Consider the following 19,602-nt stretch of genomic DNA (forward strand, 5'->3'; position numbering starts at 1 on the left):
TCCTTGTTTTATTCGCCTTTATGTTTGACCTGGCGATATAGGTTTACCACTTTCACAACATGAAATTTAAACACAGCCTCATTTAAAAAGGAAATGGAAAAAAATAAGGAAGAAGGGACTGTGTGGATACCCTTGCTACAGAAAGGAGTAAAGCGGAACCATTATGGATTTCTATGGCAGGTCAAATCCCATTAGACAGGAACTACGCAAAATTTATAAGGAAAAAATACAAAACGAATATATAAAAAACTTGTCTTGTGTGAACCCTTCCACATTATATGATACAATTCAATCTTTACTTTTTATTAAGTATTCAACCAATCCCTTACTGGAATGAATAGGATTCAATTAGAAAACGGAAAAATTGTCAATTATTTTTCGATTAATAGATAAAAGCATAAAAAAAGATACACAATTTGTTGTAGACTTACCTACTGATAATGAAAGATAGTTAGATGTAATTGTTCCTCTGTTACTTGTCCTTTTTGAACTAAGGGGGCGATTTGGAGGTGCACCACTTTGGTAACATAGTTGTATTTATACGGATCAATGAAGGTTGCTTAGTAAAAAGGTAATGTTCGTTTCTTTTCATAATATCTTAACGAAACAAAAAAAATATCTAGACGTCAACGTGAATTGCATTTGTGTTAAATACCCTCAATTTTCTAAAACAAAGTTCTGTTGTGCATTTACTCCATTCAAAGTCTATTCACGAATATACATCAAACAACAAGTAATAAATAAATTAGAATGGCGTCATAGTTGCAAATTTATAACTGATATAGGTACACTGGTCATTTTCTTGTCTTTCCAATTCGATCGATCGGTCCTTGCTGTATCCATGCCGCTTTCACGTTTAGAGATGCTGCAGGAGGGAAGATTTCGTGAAGACAGAGTGGGCGGTGCCAATGTACGTGACGATATAGATTTAACTGATGTCGGATTATTTTTCATAAATGGTTTTCTTTCTCCTTTTTCTGTTCTACCCGTCCTCGAAGTGCTAGAGATCTGAGTAGTGATTTTCCGAGTAGGTACAAACTTACTTTGCTGAATTGCCGATCTTGCTGTTAAGTTCCTTTCTGAAATCGATTTTAACTTAAGCGGCTCTATTTTGCCTATGCTTCGATGCGTTTGCATTGTAGATCGGCTTGTGGCGGCTCTGGTAGACGATTGTTTAGGCGTTTTGATCATGGATTTTCGAGTGTCCACCGATTCTTCAAGTACAGTAGAAGTATCTGATCTTCCGGGAGTGAGATCGCTTGTAACTCGACCATTTTGATTATGAAAAGATTCTTCAGAAATCAATTTGCTGTGGATCAAATCTGGTGCACTTTCTGCTGTAAGGAGTGTCCCAGCAGGAGCAGGTTTCTGTATTTCGGTTACAATTCCATGAACATCGTCGATTCTTTGATTGTTTGCCAAAACTTGGTTGAGGTGCTGATGAGTTTGTTCAATGAACGCGTTGAAATTTTTGACATACTTCGGCTCTTCTTGCACTGGAATAATAACTGGAGTTTGTATGCTAGAATCTTCTATCCCTTCGGTTAATTTCTCGGTTTCATGGATGTCGACATTGAGCTCAACAGGTATAATTTTATCCTCTCCTCGTGGTACAACTGAAAATATTAACATAAAATCTCTTGTGAAAGTAGAACTCCTAGTGATGGATAAACCAACAATGTTAGATAGAAGATGCTATTTTCACAGATACTAACGTACGCTTTAGAACGAAAGCGACCATCTGCATGATGTATAGTGTCTACTATGAAACAAACCTTATTAAATTGGATTACTGTCTGTCTGTCTCCTCATCTGTTTGTGTGTTTCTCACATCCATTCCGTTACTTTACTGATACGAAATTTGGTGAGAAGTTGGAAACTGTGGATCCCCCCGCATGCAGTAAGTAATCAAATGACAGTTGTCGGAGCAGATATTCGTTTTAGCATTGGTTGCAAAGAGAGGAGGGGAATGCGGGGGTTCGAAAGGTGTCAATTACTTCAAGGACTCGTTCTTAGAAATTACTTAACCGAAAAATCTGAAAAAAAATATGATGACCCAGGCCCACGGTATCGAGCCCTTAAATATAATATATGTTACTATAATAATCGTTGGCGCAACAATCCATGTTGGATCAGGGCCTTGAAGTGTTTTAGAGCACTTCATTCAAGACCGTAACGGTACACTAGGAGGCAATGTGGTCAGCATTGCGCTCGCCCAAGATTATTACCCTGATTTAACTCAGGTACTCATTCACAGCTGAGTCGACTGGTATCCGACGTCAAATCACGATACAAATTCCACTGCTACCAGTGAGATTTGAACCGCGACCTTATGTTACTATATTTTTCAAAAATTGACTGGAAACTCCTTTAAGTTTATCCTAGAATCATTAAGTTTTGAAGTAATATATCTACACGGAAAACCGAAGTTACGAAGCCACAACAGGAGGTTCGGACTGGACGGATAATACGACGATGAACCCGGCAATGACAAAGGAATGACGATTTGGGCATTTTCTCATGGAACGTGTGCTCCTTGTACAGAGATGAAGTTGCCAAGCAACTAGCCGATACCCTGTCCCAATATAGGGCTGATGTAACAGCGTTACAGGAGATGCGTTGGACAGGAACCGGTTTCCTGGAGAAGAGTCACTACACCATATATTATAGTGGCCATCCCGTAAACCATGTGCTCGGAGTGTGTTTCTTAGTTAGCCAAAAAATGAAACCTGCTGTTATCGGCTTTGAAAATATAAGCGATCGTCCATCCACTTTGCGCTAGCGAGGCAAATTTTGAAATATAAGCCCCATTAACGTTCACGCCCCTACAGAGGAGCCTGCAGAGTCGGCGAAGGATACTATCTACGAGGAAGTAGAACGAACCCTCGAAGCATGTCCCAGATATGATAAAAATCATACTTGGGGATTGTAACAGCTAAGTAGGGAAGGAGCCTTTATTCAGGCGATACGTTGGCTCTCATAGCTTACATCAAAATACAAATGATAACGGACTGCGGATTATTCAATTAGCAGTGTCATACGAAATGGTTGTTGGAAGTACCAGGTTTGCGCGGAAAGCAGTCCACAAACTTACTTACTTAATAACACCACCCAGAATCCCCTCTGACAATCAGGTGAGAGTTAACACTGAAGCCATCCACAACACAGACCTCCGCAACATCTAAAAGGGGGAAATGGATGCCGCAATAACCGCAGTCAACAGAGATCCTAGAGATGAAGCATCAACAAATGATCTTCACAATCACCTGAAGAACGATATCATAAATACGGCCACAAACATACTTGGCCCCAGCCGCAAAAGGAGTTGGAACGGCTGGTTCCACGATCAATGTAGACCAGCAACGGAACGGAAGAATGCCGCATACCGAGTATTGTTGCATTCTCAAAGAACGCGGGCACGGGTGCAGACTCATCACGAACTCCGTCGAGCGGAGAAGCGACTCAACAGACGGAAAAAGGAAGTCTAGGAGAACCAACAGATCTGTGAACTCGAAAAGTATGGCCCATACCCAAGAGACTTCACTCCAGGCAAATCAGCAACAGATCAGATTTTCTCTCTGCGGCAAACGATGCAAAAACTGTTTTAATATGGACATCAGTTGCACCATCTTTTCATCGACTTTAAAGTTGCCTACGACAGCCAGGGTAAAACTATACACGGCAATGAGAGAATTCGGTATCCCGGCGAAATTAATACGACTGACTAGGCTGACCCTGACCAATGTGCGAGGCGGGATAAAAGCAGCAGGATCACTCTCAAGACCATTCGACATCAACAACGGTCTAAGACAAGGGGATGTCCTATCCTGCGTCCTCTTTTACCTGACCCTCGAGAAAGTGATCCGTGATGCTGAGGTACGATTCTCTTTGAGTCCACTCAACTACTGGCCTATGTTGACGATATCGACATCATGGGAAGAACGACCCGAGACGTACAAACTGCTTTCATCCAGATCGAGCAGGCGGGGCCGCCAGAAAGTATATGGTATCAACGTCAGCACCAAAAATCAACCAATCAACAACATCAAACTGCACTGGTCAAACAGGAAGAATAAAGATAAGAGACCACAACTTTGAGGCCGTTGATAATTCTCCTATCTAGGGTCGAAAGTCAAAACCGAAACAGCTGAGATGATGAAATCTGCGCACGGTTGTTGGCTGCCAACAGAGCCTATTTCAGCTTACAAAAATTTCTCACCATAGGGTCAAAGTTTTTACTGTACAAGACAATGATTTTGCTAGTCCACATGTATTCCTCGGAGACTTGGGTTCTTAGCAAGAAAAATTGCGAACTTTCGGTAGCGTTCGAGAGAAGAATCCTCCCAAGAATTTTTTGGCCCCCTACATGAGGATGGACGATTCCGTAGCCTACATAACGACGAAATCTATGAGCAATACCATGACCATTAGGTTGTAGATAAAATCCGGCTCAATAGGTTACGATGGGCGGGTCACTTAATCCATATGGATGAGGATGATCCAGCCCGCAAAGTCTATAAGGGCAATATCTATGGTAGAAAAAGAAGACGAGGCAGAACCTGCCTAAGATGGAGCGATGGCGTAGGTCAGGACGCTAGACAGCTTTTAGGGATATCGAATTGGTGGACCTCGGCGCAAAACCGGGATGTCTGGAGTTCCTTATTAAGGCAGGTCTAGACCGGATACCGGTTGTTGCCCCGTTGATGATGATAATGCTATCTGAAGCGTCCAGTTTCTGATTTTACTTATTTTTTGTTCGATAAGCGCTGTACTCGCTCTCTTTAAAAAAAATAGACACATGAGATAAACAAATCTTTAGTGTTTGTAATACGTAATGCTAATGGATTTAGAAGTCCCTAGAAGAAGCCTTGAGAAAAAAACATTTATTGTAATTCATGTCTAAAGTATAATACTTTATAGTCAGTTTTTAATTTTTCGTTAAAAAAGAAAGATGACTAAAATACCATAATATATGTAAATAGGAGGTACCGAATTCGCTTATAACATAATTATTTGAAATGATTGAGACTTACTTTTCTCTACTGGCTAGTGATATTTATTATGCTTGCAAATACCGATATTTCGCGAACCACTTGCTCCCTTCATTAGTGCTAAGGAATTCTCTCACTTGCGAATAGAGAAAAGCAAGTCTCAATTATTTCAAATTATTTAATCGTTAGAAACACCACGAAATTACACTTCGAATCAGTCATATTGATTTCAAAGACCAAGAAACTTCCAAGCATCTCAGGGAGCAGGGTGAACATAAGAGGTTATTGGTGATTCAGGTTAAAGAATCGACGCTTGATATTTATCCTCATGTTTATAAGGCAACTGAAAAGAAGGGAGCTGGTAAGATCAGGATTAGAAATATTATAAGACTATATCATATTGTTTCTAGCGATCAAGATAATTAAAAGAAAAGGATAAGGATGTTGTTTCTTTGCCTAGCTAGAAAAAAATAATCTTCGCAAATACCGGCATTTAGTAAACATATTATTTAGTTCATCCGTGTTGGGTGAAAAAACACTTCAGATGCAGATAGGTTTTTGATCGCGACTGTTGACGTGGTGGTATTTGCGAAGCACCCCAAGAACGTTGAAGTTCATAGAAGTGAAATTATTCGCGTCATCAAAGCATGAATGGTAAAGCTAGACCTTGTGGAAGAAAAGACGGAAGCGAGTTTGATTACTAATCGCAAGATAAAATCCGGTTGGGTAATCATGAGGCCGCGTAAAAATTGATCATTAGATACCTGGGGGTAATGATCGATTTCCTAAGGCTCTTGCATGACAAAAAACAGCAAAATTTACTTCATTTCTAGCAAGGACGATGCCTAATATTCAAAATACAGGGATTGGCAGCAATGGTGTGATGACCGCGGAAATAAATTGAACCCGTGTATTGAGTTCAGCCGTATCGCTTCTGATTGGACAAGTCCCTCGATTGCCTCGGAAAAGCCAATACACCTGTGGACCCGGAGCATGTTATCCACATGTTGTCCCTCAGCGGATGATTAAGGGATGTTGAATGATGCCCTCAACGGCAAGTCATCGGAAAAGGTCATAGAAAAAATGATTTGACCCGTTAGGTGTAGAAACCCGGGAATAACCAGTGCAATGATCCAATGATCGATGAAATATAGAAAGATTGCGATCACCATTTTGAACTACCTTATCCGTCCTAGAAAGAAGGAGAAGGGACTATAGTATGAATATAACATCTAGGCATCTTAGGGAGCAGAAGGTACCAGGGGCACTTATCCTGCATAATAGTCACTTTTATTCGAGGCAGCAAATACCCCGCAAATAGTGACCCCATTTTGAAAGTATTTCCTGCTTTTCGTAATAGGCATAGGAATTTGAGAGTTAGCAACTTTGAAATTGACTGAATGCTAACGAGGTATTGTCTACACCTTGGTTAATGGCAAACTTTTCGGTAACGACTACAACATTTACCAAGGGACAATTTAAGCAAAACTATATAAACTAGAATTTCAAACTCCTGTGAATCACTTTGTGGGCCGGTTTCCAGGTACTTTCTATTTGAGATTATATCATTAAACTTGACATTACGCTTTTATGATATTTTGATGGCCTGCAGTGGTCAGCAATAGTAACTACATTTGAGACAAACTCAGGTCTCCGTGCCCAATAATCAACAATCAAATATAAACACAGCCGTCCAAGCATATCAAGACCTTGATTTTCAACACATTCAAATTAACCAGTGATAAGGAGTGCAATAACAAAAATAGAAAACTCGGCGGCTTTCTGCAGTCCAATTAAAATCATAGCGCAAACACTTTGGTAAAGTCTAAGTTAACAAAGATTAGAAATAGGTAATTGGATTTTTTGTTAGAAACGATTTTGTACGTCAGCAACCATTATTGAATAATTTAATGAATGCATTCAATTTCATGATATTCAATGATTGCAAAAAAAAATCTCGATCCAATCAAAACCAGCATGTTCAAGGCGGGTTGCAATGAAGTCCCTAATAGAAAGATATCAAATTACTAATTGAGTGAGTCATATAGAAAACAATCGGGGTTCAGAGAATGCTTCCAAACAGCTCCTATGGCTTTTGTTAAGCCTCGGTAGATATTTGAATTTAATAGTAATAAAATGAGAAGTTATGAATAACAGTACATCGTACTCAAACTCGTCCTAGCATTTCCAATGATACGTACGATGCACTTAATATTGAAGCATCGGTGTAAATATATTCAAACCTTGCATTCAGTTACGAAGAAATTAAAAACAATTGGCAATATCAGGGAGTAATTTTTTTTTTTTGGTCAAGCAACCTACCTTGGTGATGAACAACAAAACAATTGTTCACATTCCACGGTTTTGTTGATATGCATATGGTTGCCATTCGCACTTGGTGAGTCGTAGTGTGTCAACCACCATTCTGCTCATGCATAAGCAGGGCGCATTGAGCAGTTTGTATGTCATTCAAGTAAAAATAGGTAGTAAGAAAGATGAGATAAACTAAACTGGTTCGATATAGGAGCTTTTCGGCTCCACCCGGAATAAAAACTATGACTGAGAGACATGGTGTATTCGATCAAGACGAGCTGACCCTCATTCTAAATGGACAAAAGCTAAAGAAGAACAAGTAAAAAGGACGAGACAGACATCTTCTACATTTGCGTGAATGATGTCAATTCTACTTTTTACGAAACCAGGTTGAGAAGAATCTGCCAATTATAAATTGAATGCTTATACTATACTACCCTGAAATATATGAGGGAACATTATGATGCGTTACGTGCCGTTACTTACACGAAATTTTAAATTTTCGTTGTTGTAATATTTCCAGTTGCTGTCTGCGTTTCGCTAAGTAATCCGCTATGAAATCAACTCGGCTGGGAAAGCATTCCTTAATTACAACCATGGCGTAATCAAAATATTATAAACACGCACACAAAAGCATAAAATAATATTTCTAATCTAAAATATTCAATTTGATTTTTTTTTTACAAATATTGCTTTTTTTCTTTGACATATATTATAGCTGTCTGAGATCTATAATTGACATAAAGTCGATACGTGAAAAAGTAAAAAAATTCAACAATTGAAATGACACTTATGCCTAAACATAAGTTGAACACTCCACCCAGGTCAGCTGAAAACATAGATCAGAGTGTTAGTAACCTTTATTAGTTTGTTTATAGTTATTATCATATATTCACCTAGAAGGCTTACAACTGACATAATTATGATTTTCTTGTGAGATGTAACCACTTGATTTGCCAGATAAACACGCACAATGAAGCTGTGTTGGCTGAGATTATGTGCAGAGCTGAAAAATATAAGCGCAATTGAATATAATTATGAACTCCAAATACTTTCCAATCAATAAATATTAATTGAAAACTCCTTTCAGCAGCTTTGCTTCAAAATTTCAATAAAAATTCCAATTCCGCTTTGCGGAAAAATATGGGATGATTACAATAAAACAAAATGAAATTTATCTGAAGTCTAATTTAAGCAACTGAAGCAATCCTAATAAATTCGAAAATTTCAAAAACATCTTAATATCCGATTGTATATGAATTTCATGGAAAGGATTATCTGTTGATATAATGACAAAATAAAAGATACTAAAATGTTTCTTGCCAATGGGAATATTTATTTATCTACTTATGCACAAAGAAGAAGCAGGCAGATAGCTTGCCAAACACTATGTGTGCTTTTAGAAATATGGTGGGTAAAAAAACAGAAGGTTAGTACCAAACGATGCCAAGCCCCCAGGAGAGCTAAGACACATTGACAGAAATTAGCGATGATGGCAAGTAGACATAATAAAAATCGTTGGGGCAACAATCCAATTGGATTAGGGCCTTGAAGTGTGTTAGAGCACTTCATTCAAGATCGTGACGGTATCCTATAGGAGGCAATGTGGTCAGCATTGCGCTCGCCCGAGATTATTACCCTGATTTGGTTCAGGTACTCATTCACAGCTAACTCGACTGGTATCCGACGTTAAATCACGATACAAATCCCACTGCTACCAGTGAGATTTGAACCGCGACTTTCCGTACGACAGCTTTGTGCCTTAACCACTCAAATACCCGGACACACGTAGATATGATTGCTGCAATATACGCTATGAGCTTACAGAAAGAATATATACTTCTTGGGGGCAATTGGCTAATTGGGAACATGCATTTCTATTCTCTGATTGAATCGACAGAATAAAAGTACTATTATTTCGGAATTTTAAATTTTTTAAATTGAGTGCAAAACGCGTAAATTTAATCATCGCTAAGAACACTGATATCCAGATGGGTGGTTAGAGCGCCACGCAACTGTAGCGGAAGGTCACGATTCGAATCTCACTGATGGCAGAGAGATTTGTATCGTTACTGGATGTCGGATACCAGTCAACTCAGCTGTGAATCTATCTGGGACAAATCAGGGTAATAATCACGGGCTAGCGCAATACTCATCACGTTGTTGCCTACAGCACAGTAGATCTACTATAGGCAGTACCCTTACTAAAATGACCCCACTTGCGAATGTGCTTGCAGGAGCTTATCTGTACACATCAGAGACGCTAAACAAGGAAAAGGCATAATCTTCGTCAAATCGTATTCGTAAGAGAGAGATCGGTGAGCTTCTGCTATTCTGGTACTACGCCGTGCTCACCCATTAGCAAAAAGTTGTTTCACGTATCACTTATAAATAAGCAAAAACTTGCCAATCTCACCAATACATTGGCAAGTCCGGGCGGTATGTCAAACACAGCTGATCGGATTTTCGTTACATCTCGCTCATGCTCAAGGGCAAAACAATTTGAAATCGTGTGTACTCGCACTGATTTCCCCCTTTGAGGGGCAAGGGGGAGTGTGGTAGCTGTCTAGTATCTAACTGTGGCCTACAGTGTACCGTAAACCTGTTCGGTTTTCAACGATGCGCTCTAACACATTTCAAAGGTACAGATCTAATTGGCTTGCCGTGCCGGTTATTAAAGAGACGAAAGAATCGATCTCGGCCAAACCGTCACATCGGCATGAAAAATTCAAATGGAACAAATGATTTAGTATAGAGAATACCATTTGTGCTGTACCAAATTGCAAAAACAATACGAAAAATAACCCTAGGAATAGCGCCAGGTGTTACGCTGAGCTGATTTGCATTGACTAAAATCATACTCAAAAAGTAAAAAATTTCAGTTTCCTTATAGTCGTATACTTATTTCGACTACCATTTGCTATTTTTTTAGCGGAAGATTCAGTTGTGGAAAAACATATTCATTGACCATAAGGAAACATCAGGCGTGAAAAAAAACTATGAAAGAGTTACAAGTATATGTGCCAGTTTCCTGGAGATTTTAAAATGGTGAGATTTTCAATTGGATTGCACCATTACCTGTTATCATGGTTAATGGCATAATAAATTGGTCCTCAGCAAAACGATCGAAGATAATAATCGGAAAAGACAGAATTTCAGGAAGGAAAGTAAAATAGTGAATGTGAACTTATTATTGAACCTGAAAACATTTTAATGCCACCTTTATATATTGGCGTTGGAAGTTTTGAAATGTTTAAGAGGTTTTTTCCTAAGTTATCAGAAGCTGGAATTTTCGTTAATTTATAAATTCGAAAACAATTTACCAATGAGAGAAAAATGCTTAGTAGTAGTTTCAAAGCAGTAGTATTCAAAACAAAATGGAGAACATTTCCATCAAGACATTGCAGAATGCGTACGCCAATCATGATCAATAACGGCGCAACAACCGGTATCCGGTCTAGGCCTGCCTTAATAAGGAACTCCAGACATCCCGGTTTTGCGCCGAGGTCTACCAATTCGATATCCTTAAAAGCTGTCTGACGTCTTGACCTAAGCCATCGCTCCATCTCAAGCAGGGTTTACCTCGTCCTCTTTTCTACCCTTATAGACTTTCCGGGCTGGATCATCCTCATCCATGCGGATTAAGTGACCCGCCTATCGTAACCTATTGAGCCAGATTTTATCCACAACTAGACGGTTGTGATATCGCACGTAGATTTCCTCGTTATGTAGGCTACGGAATCGTCCATCTTCATGTAGGGGACCAAAAATTCTTCAAAGGATTCTTTTCTCGAACGCTGCCAAAAGTTCGCAATTTTTCTTGCTTAGAGCCCAAGCAAGATCATTGTCTTGTACAGTAAGAGCCCTATGGTGAGACGTTTCGAGCGGAAGTTGAAATAGGCTCTGCTGGCATCCTCTTTTATCGGTTGTGATTTTGAACCCTAGGTAAGAGAAGTTATCAACGGTCTCAAAGTTGTAGGCTCCTATCTTTTCTATTCTCGTTTGACCACTTCGATTTGATGTTTTTGGTTGGTTGTTTTTTTTTCGAACGCCAATAAGAAAGCCAATATAATGAAAATATGATGAAAGACCTAAATATCGTCATCTTAGAGGAAGTACGTACATATTTGCAAACACAATTAAAAGAATTATAACATTTTTAAATCGTTTTTAAACATTTTGTATAAATATTGTTGTTAAAAGTAATAAAAAGGATAATAGGCGAAAACGGCTTGATGGTTTCTTAGCAGGGTAGACGCAACTCATCAAAACCTGCCTCATCTATGCTCTGAGAGCAGCGTGAAGGAAGTGATTCGCAGAGGTTGAGCGGCGCCTCATGAGTATCTACCCAAGTTCGAAACCGTTTCGCTTATAATTTTTGTTAAGTCCAAAACGATTGACCAATAAAAAAGTCTGATATCAACTGGATGCGGACTTAGGATTTTTCAATCCTTAAAATAATAAAAAAGTAAAAAGGATGTATAAGAATATTTACTACTTTACTTTTTATTAGATGAGTGACAAAAATCATAGATTTTCTCAAGGTAGTAGAACAGTAGTTCAAAGTTATTTCATTACTTTTTAACAAGAAAATAATACATGATGGTTTTGAAATTTTAATATGATTTTAGTGGAATCTTAAAATATACAAAAAACTAAATTATTTGGCCAAAGTGGACTCATTGAAAAATAGATGATAGCACTCGGGGAAGCACACATCACACATTAAACACATGTTTAATGACACCTTAATATTCTTTTTTCGTAATGTTTCCCTTGCTGTATGCAAAAACTTCGTGAACAAAACGATAATGTCCTTGCTCTGCGTTTTAGTGATATCCCTACTTGACTCTCACCGACATTGCCATCAGTGGCAAACCGTCTGACTCACTTCCCTACGAATGTCCTCGAAACTTTTAGGTTTCTATCTACCTAGGCTAGGCCATTTTTGGGCGCTTCTTATGACTGGCGAGAAATACCGCTTCGAAGCGTTTCGTGTACTTGGCCCACATTCTCTTTAAATAGCCAGCTACTTCTGAATTTAACACGGACTATTACAGGATTTAAATCCTGATTACCTCCTGTTTTTATATTATAAGGAAATAATGGTGTACACGTTGTTAATGGACACACTGTATATTTATTATTAGTTGAAATTAGTTTCTCAAATGGACTGGAAACCCCGGTAAATTTATCTCAGAATTACCAACTTGTGCATGATATTACTAGTGGTGAAAATCGCACTATTACTAACAAGGTTATAATACAAAGATCAAAGTTGTCTCTTTTACGCAAATTTATTGCAATCTAAGACTTTGAATGTCAGTATCACACTAAAGTGAATATCCTGACAAACTAAATACATAAACATTACCAGCTAGCTGCAAATGGGACAATATTCTTATAGAAGAAACACAAATCCTTTCTAGCTGAAACGTTTAGCTTACGGTTTCTAGACTTGTTTAGAGAGTATATAGATATATGTTTTCTCGAGGTTGAAAACATCGCACGCAGAATATCAGAGGCAATCAGGTTGACGTCATAATTACTTCTTAACATAGATATTGAAAGAGTATTTGTCTATCCTAGATGACAAGCTGGTCAAATAAAGCTAGTCAAAATGTAGTAAATATGGCAGCTTCGAAATGTGAGCTAATGCCAATGTAGTTTCTCTTGTGACTCCAACTACAAGCAGTATATACGGCAATCAAGGTTCGGAGCAGCGAGGTAACGCGTTATAAATCTGTATTTATAGCTTCGTACCTAACGCTCCGATCATAATGAAACTTAGTGAAAATATTCTTGAGATGATCCCTTACTCCCGACAACAATTTACAAGATCAAGCAGTCGTGAAGTATCTACTCGCTGAGCTGACTCAATTTCAATTTGGAATGGGAAATTTTATTTAGAACACAAAAAATTAAACTTACTAAATTACACTAGCAGAAATATTGTGCTGCATTAGATCCGTATAATCTGTTGATGTTGAATACGTGACATCGTAACAATTAGGTAAACATTCCTTGCACTTGACGCTTTTGAAGTAATCTGTAAAAAAAATATACAAACCATAAATTGAATTTTTGAAATAAGTTCATTATTTATTATATGAACATTAGTAATTACTACCCAAATGAAAAAACATTCTTCGAGCACACTGAACATAAATATCAGTTGAATCATAAATTGGTACTATCGATATAAAGGATTCTTATCATGTATGAGAATAACATACCGAGACTAAACCATCGCACAGGGTGGATACAATCGGTTTACGTTTATACCTATTCGCTTATATAATGTAAGGTAACCCCGTAACCAGCACTGAACAAGGGCCCTCGAAGGAAGGCAGAGGATATCATCCGCATGCTGGGTGAACAGAACCCGGGCATGGACTTTAGACACTGGAGGGCAAAGTTCATGAATGCCAGGAAGGACAAATCTACAAACGTGGAGGGTTCCAACTTGCTATTCGAACTGGACCAAAAGAGTCTGAATGTGCTTAGGGGATGTAAGCATATGGTGCTCCACTTTTTCCTAGATAGATTGAAATTCAGTCATATCAGGAAACTGTAGAGCATCATCTCTATTTTGAGAACGAAGGACAATGATGATCTTCGACTCACACAATATAGAGCGGTGCGCTCTCCCAGAATGGAGTTGCGCGCGGAGGATAGTGAATATAGCGGCAGAACCCCCGTATGGGGGATCGCACTGGTGAAGGGACTACAGAGTGAATCCTTCCTGCTAGTAACTTCTCCTACACTTTCCAAGGAGCAGGTGGAAGAAAGGGAAGCTGGAGACGTGAACGGAACTGACTTGATGCCATTTCGAATGGTCGCAACCCGACGCCGCAAACCAGTCTAGGTGCTAAGTAGAAAACAGACGAATGCTCTGCGGGATGAGATGAGATTTTTCATGGATGAGGACATGGGAACTGCGGTATCTCCAAGGGCGGCTTTTCTCAGAGAAATCAAACACGAAGGGATCGAGTCTCTGGCGGCATGGTGTAGGGGCAACCCCGTCATACGCGCACTGCGGCGTACGCTTCTAACTGTTTTCCATAAGACATTACACTAAGTTTATGACGAAAAACAGAAAGATTGGTCAAATCAACCTGCAGCATGCCAAAGCTTCCTCCTATGTTTTGGCGGCGAAACTGACAAAGCTGCAGGACTTCTCCTACATCTTTATGTTGCAAGAGCCGTGGATTCGATTTAACAGAATGTGTGGAATTGAATCAGTAAAGGGAGCTAGGATCTTCTACGACGAAAGATCCATAAGACCAAGAGCTTGCGCCCTGATGTGAAGGCAGTTAGAGGCAACCATGCTGAGACAGTTATGTTCCCAGGACTTAGTTACGGTCATCATACAATATCAGATAAATGACGAGATGAAAAACATCATAGTTGTCTCCGCTTATTTACCCTATGATTCTTTGTATCGCCCACCGACGCAAGAGTTTAAGGATCTGGTGGCGTATGCAGAATCAAGTGGTCTCGAACTCTTAATAAGTTGCGATGCGAATGCTCAATATATTTGTTGGGGCAGTAGCAAATGCAACCCAAGAGGAGAGAAGCTATTTGATTTCATCACTTCAGCTGGTCTTATGACTGCAAATGTAGGGTGGCCCCTACGTTCGTGGGACCGAGAAGAAGCGAAGTAATTGAGCTAACAATCTGTACCTCAAAAGTGTTAGAGTTGATTACACACTGGCGAATGATAGACGAGGTCTCACTGTCAGATCGTTAGGTGTTCGCAACGAGATTTCTTTAGAGCGTACTGTGAGGAACTGTAAGCCGAAAGGGGGACTTCAAGGCTGTGCAGAGTCCTTAAAGGGATGAATCGGCCAAGTTGGACTCTCTTAGAAAACCTGACGACACTTTCACAAGCTCCAGACTGGATTCAGTACAGACCTCCTGGAAGTACACCATCCGGGAGAACGGTTGAGAGAAGTGGCATGGGGGTTGACGGTTCTTGCAACCCCAACACGCAAGTGCAGCAAGAGGAACGAAAACACTGTGAAAGCGGTTGTTACCCATGAAAAAGTGAGAGCTGCCATACTGTCCTTTGAACATTTCAAAGCACCTGGCATGGATGGCATCTATCCGACAATGTTAAAGGAGAATATGGAGCACTTAGAGCAACCTCTAAGAAATATTTAAATCTTGGCAAAACGTTCAGGTAGTTCCGAAACCTGGGAAAGATGACTATTCTAATCCAAAGAACTTCAGATAGATCAGCTTGACTTCATTCTTGCTGAAAGGTTTGGAGAGCCTGGTGGAGTGTCACACTCGTGAAAACGCCTTAGGTCGCACCCACTTAATGAAAACCAACATGCTTATCAGCGTAGAAAGTCCTGTGAGTCTGCTCTTCATTCGTTGGTTACAAAGATAGAGGATGTAACTTTGAATTGTGAGTACGCGATGGGAGTGTTCGTGGACATTGAAGGGGCTGTTGACTGTGCGCCTTTTCAAAAACTTTGTGATGCTGCCAGAGCGCAAGGTGTTAATGGTGCTTTAATTAAGTGGATCCATGCTATGCTAACGCAGAGATTGCTGTGCGCTGAGGTGGATGCTAAGGTGGATGTCGTTCGTTATATGCCTGCAGAAGTAACGAAATGCTGCCCCCCAAGGGGCCAATTCAGTGGAGATTGCGGATCGACTAACTACTATGCGAACTGCAAAATTTGCCAATACACGCTCAAGCTTATGCTATGTCACTCTAGATAAAAAACTTCGTTGGAATAAACATGTAGAGGTAAAGGTGGAACGAGCTATCACAGCTTATGGGCTGTGCAGACGGACCTTTGCCTCGACATGGGGACTCAGGCCTCATGTGGTAATGCAGATATACGTTGCTATCATTAGCCCGATGTTCGTTTATTCATTCGTAGTGTGGTGGGTTAAGGTGAAACTAAAAGATTTTCATCGTAAAATAGCCGCACTGCAAAGAACTGTGTGTCTGGGTATCACTGATGCTATGAGCACGACATCCGGCGCAGCTCTAAATGCATTTCTCCATGTTCAAAAATAACGGATGTGTGGGGCACAGAGTATTGGAAGAGTTACTAGGAGTACTAAAACCAGTTCTTACAATGCCTTCCGATTCTCGTGTCCCCATACATCTGTTTGGTAGAAGATATGAAGTTACCCTGAAGCGTAGATAGAGCTGGAAAGTCCCAGAGGTATGCGTGGCGGGATATACGGAAGTCTTCTATACCGATGGCTCAAAAACAGAACAGGGTTCTGGAGCCGGAGTCTACCTCTCGAATAAAAACGGGAAGTGGACTTTTCCTTTGGGACAATATGGAAAGGTTTTTCAAGCCGAAGTTTATGCGATCGTAAGGGCACCAAACTGGCTGATTGACGAGCGGTTGAAGGGCAGGCGCATCACAATCTGCAGTAATAGCCAAGCTGCATTGAGGGCGTTGAGTAGTCCTTCGATCACCTCGAAAATCTTTCAGGAATGAAGAAACCGTTTGAACTCTATCTCTAGATTCTATATTCTGGGTACCTGGTCGCTGTGACGTAGAGGGAAATGAAATCTCGAATGCTTTAGCGAAAGAGGGATCAATCTCCCCTATGCCGGGACCGGAACCAGCAATTGGAGTATTAGTAGCATTGGCTAAATTTGTCTTCAAAAACTGGGAACAAGCTGGCGAGTACAATGGGCCAACACGGCCTGAGTGTTCAGAAGCTGTAGCTTCTCCCCCACCACACACACAATACTGCTTTGATCGGCCTCTTCAGTATTTTTATCCTAACATGTCATACAGTCATTCTGATAGTAAACAAATTGGAAAACTAATATTAAACGATTTGAGTAATGTACGCGTGAAACTTATTTCTGTAGCATTGTTTTAATCTGTTTAAATGAGGATTATTGTGCTGGGAATACTCTGGACAGTGCATTTACGAAAGTGTGTGACTTTATTAAGAGAGCTAAGAATTTTTTAAAAAGCATAGATAGGTTCAGCAGCTACTTTATTTAGCATTCTAATCGATACACCTTGATCTATTTTTGAGTAGTAGACTCCACGCCTTAAAAAATAAGCATGATTTTGTGCCAAAATAGTAGTAGTAGATTACACTTCTTTGTTGAAATATCCATTGAAAAGAATTTTTGAACTGCTAGTTTATTTATTATAATTTTCTCAAGTTTGATTTCTGACAAAGCTGATAAAAATATGGAGTTTGATTGAAGCGTTTGTTGAATTAATGTAAATCTTTATTATATTTATACATATGTTAAATTGCAGATGCAAAATTGAAAACCATGATGGTTGTGCAATTGATGCATGAACAGCAGACCAGACCGCTATTTTTTCTTGTGAGTCTCCCCTGCTTGTTGTAAAAGACGAATAAAAGGTAGAGAAAGTTTTAAATTTCGAAGCTTTAATGCTTCCGATTCGTTAACAACGCCTCGGATAGTGACTGAACTCATGTTGAAGACCTTTGGCTACCGAAAACGAACTACAATTGGTTTATGGAATGCACGCGCGCTCCTCGACAACGGTAGTGAGGATCCCTAGAATGTTCGCTTTCTCCAACTCGAACGAGTATTCCGAGGATATAATTCGACATTGTGGGCCTAAGCGAAGTAAGATGGTGGGGCCTTGGAAAGTACTCTTCGGTGGATGTGCTTTTGTACGCTGAAAAGCCGAGTGGTAGCAGACATGAATCAGGTATCGGATTGTTTTTGACGGCTACCGCAAGGCACGCTCTCTTCACCTGAGAGTCAGTTTCTGATAGAATTTTAACTGTAAGATTCCGGTCCAAGGTAAGGAGCATCGAAGTTGTGCATTGCTATGCACTAACGGAGATTTCTGATATAGTGGAGAAGGATGGTTTCTACGCAGTTTTTAAGGTGACATTATGATCGTGATGCCTGACAAAACGATCTGAATGCCAAGGTGGGCTCTGACAAAACCTTGCTCGGACATGTGATGGGAAAATACATACAAACAATCAGATTAACCATTTTGTGACTAACAGTAGATTTAGAAGTTGTATTCTTGTGTGCGTAATAAGAAAGGAGCATACATACAACGAGTAACCCGCCTGAGAGTATCGATGAGCACTGGGCCGCAATTAAAAAATATTTTTTTCTCAGGTGTTACGCAGGTCATCGGCCACGTTCGGAAGGGCGTCACAAGATCTAGCTGATTGCAAAATCGTGGATTCGGATCGATTAGTAGAAATGATTGAGAAAACATTATTGACCGCTGTAAGTGATGGAAAGGGTGACGCAATCGATCTCCGTTACCATATGAAATTCCGAAAGTTCAAAGTAATGTGGGTCGTGACAAAAGAGGAGCAAACGAATAGTAGGGCAAAGCAACACCTGCCGTAATTGTAACCGAGATCTGGAATGCGAAGAGCTCGGACGCAGCATTGTAGCTCAGTGAGTTCTCCGATCGTGTTATTGACGAGTGTAGAACACCATTTGATTGGCAAAAAATATAACCGTTTAAATATGAAAAAAGAGAGGGATAACAAAAAAAATTGGGACTAAGAAAGGTGTCCGCCCCTATATATATATATATATGGATACCATTTATTCCTGGGGGGTATAGAACGTCAAACATACCTACGTGCCATCGTTCGCGGTTACCTGAAATGCGCGTCAGCTGTCCACGCCAGGGTAGCCTGTACTCCTTCTGAACTGTTCTGCACCAAGTGTTTTTGGGGTAACCAACCCGTCGGCTATCTTGGAATAGTGGATTCTATTGCATGACGTAGCCAGTAATGTAATTTTTGGCCCCACCTTTATGTGTGACCTATCCACTGCCACTTCCGCTTTGCCATCACAGTCCGTACGAGTGTCATGGGTGTGCGCCGGCCAAGTTCTTTGTTTGTGATAGTATCAGGCAAGTGTACTAGGATGATACCACGCAGCCAGGTGTAGATGAAGGCTTGGAGCTTTTGAATAACTGTGGGGTTCATGTATTATTCCATAAAGTAACACAGAAAGAACACTAGCATAGGACGGTCTCATCTTGATCTTGGTGTTCAGATAAATTGCATTTTCAAATTTAAGACGAAGCAGCGAAAGCGGATCTACCGCTGTGATTGTATTGGACAACATCCAATTGGGTACTATCTTCAGTACAAAACACGTTTCCTAGATATAAAAATTGATCTACGCTTTCGATGCTCTGCTCATTAATGCAGATGGGAAGAGTGCTATTGTGTTAATTTTCAGTCCAACTTTACTTGCCTCTTTTTCCAAATCCAGAGCCGTTTGGCCAAGGTTCATGACCCCGTGAGAGAGCAAACAGATGTCATCAACCTA

At 40.0% G+C, this 19,602-nt stretch overlaps 1 protein-coding gene across 1 annotated transcript in view; it reads right to left on the reverse strand.

Moving 5' to 3' along the window:
* Positions 1 to 479: 479 nt before the first annotated feature.
* LOC119655103 (sodium channel protein Nach) overlaps positions 480 to 19,602 on the reverse strand; it is an 86,201-nt gene continuing 67,078 nt past the window's right edge. Inside the window, exons 8-11 of the mRNA XM_038060825.1 lie at positions 13,236 to 13,353; positions 8,201 to 8,310; positions 7,791 to 8,133; positions 480 to 1,616 (exon numbers count right to left, since the gene is read on the reverse strand). Of these exons, the coding sequence (XP_037916753.1) occupies positions 7,985 to 8,133; positions 8,201 to 8,310; positions 13,236 to 13,353 (377 nt within the window). The 3' untranslated portion in view covers positions 480 to 1,616; positions 7,791 to 7,984. The remainder of the gene's footprint in view (positions 1,617 to 7,790; positions 8,134 to 8,200; positions 8,311 to 13,235; positions 13,354 to 19,602) is intronic.

This window comes from Hermetia illucens, chromosome 4 (assembly GCF_905115235.1).
Source record: "Hermetia illucens chromosome 4, iHerIll2.2.curated.20191125, whole genome shotgun sequence".
NCBI classification, from domain to species: domain Eukaryota; kingdom Metazoa; phylum Arthropoda; class Insecta; order Diptera; family Stratiomyidae; genus Hermetia; species Hermetia illucens.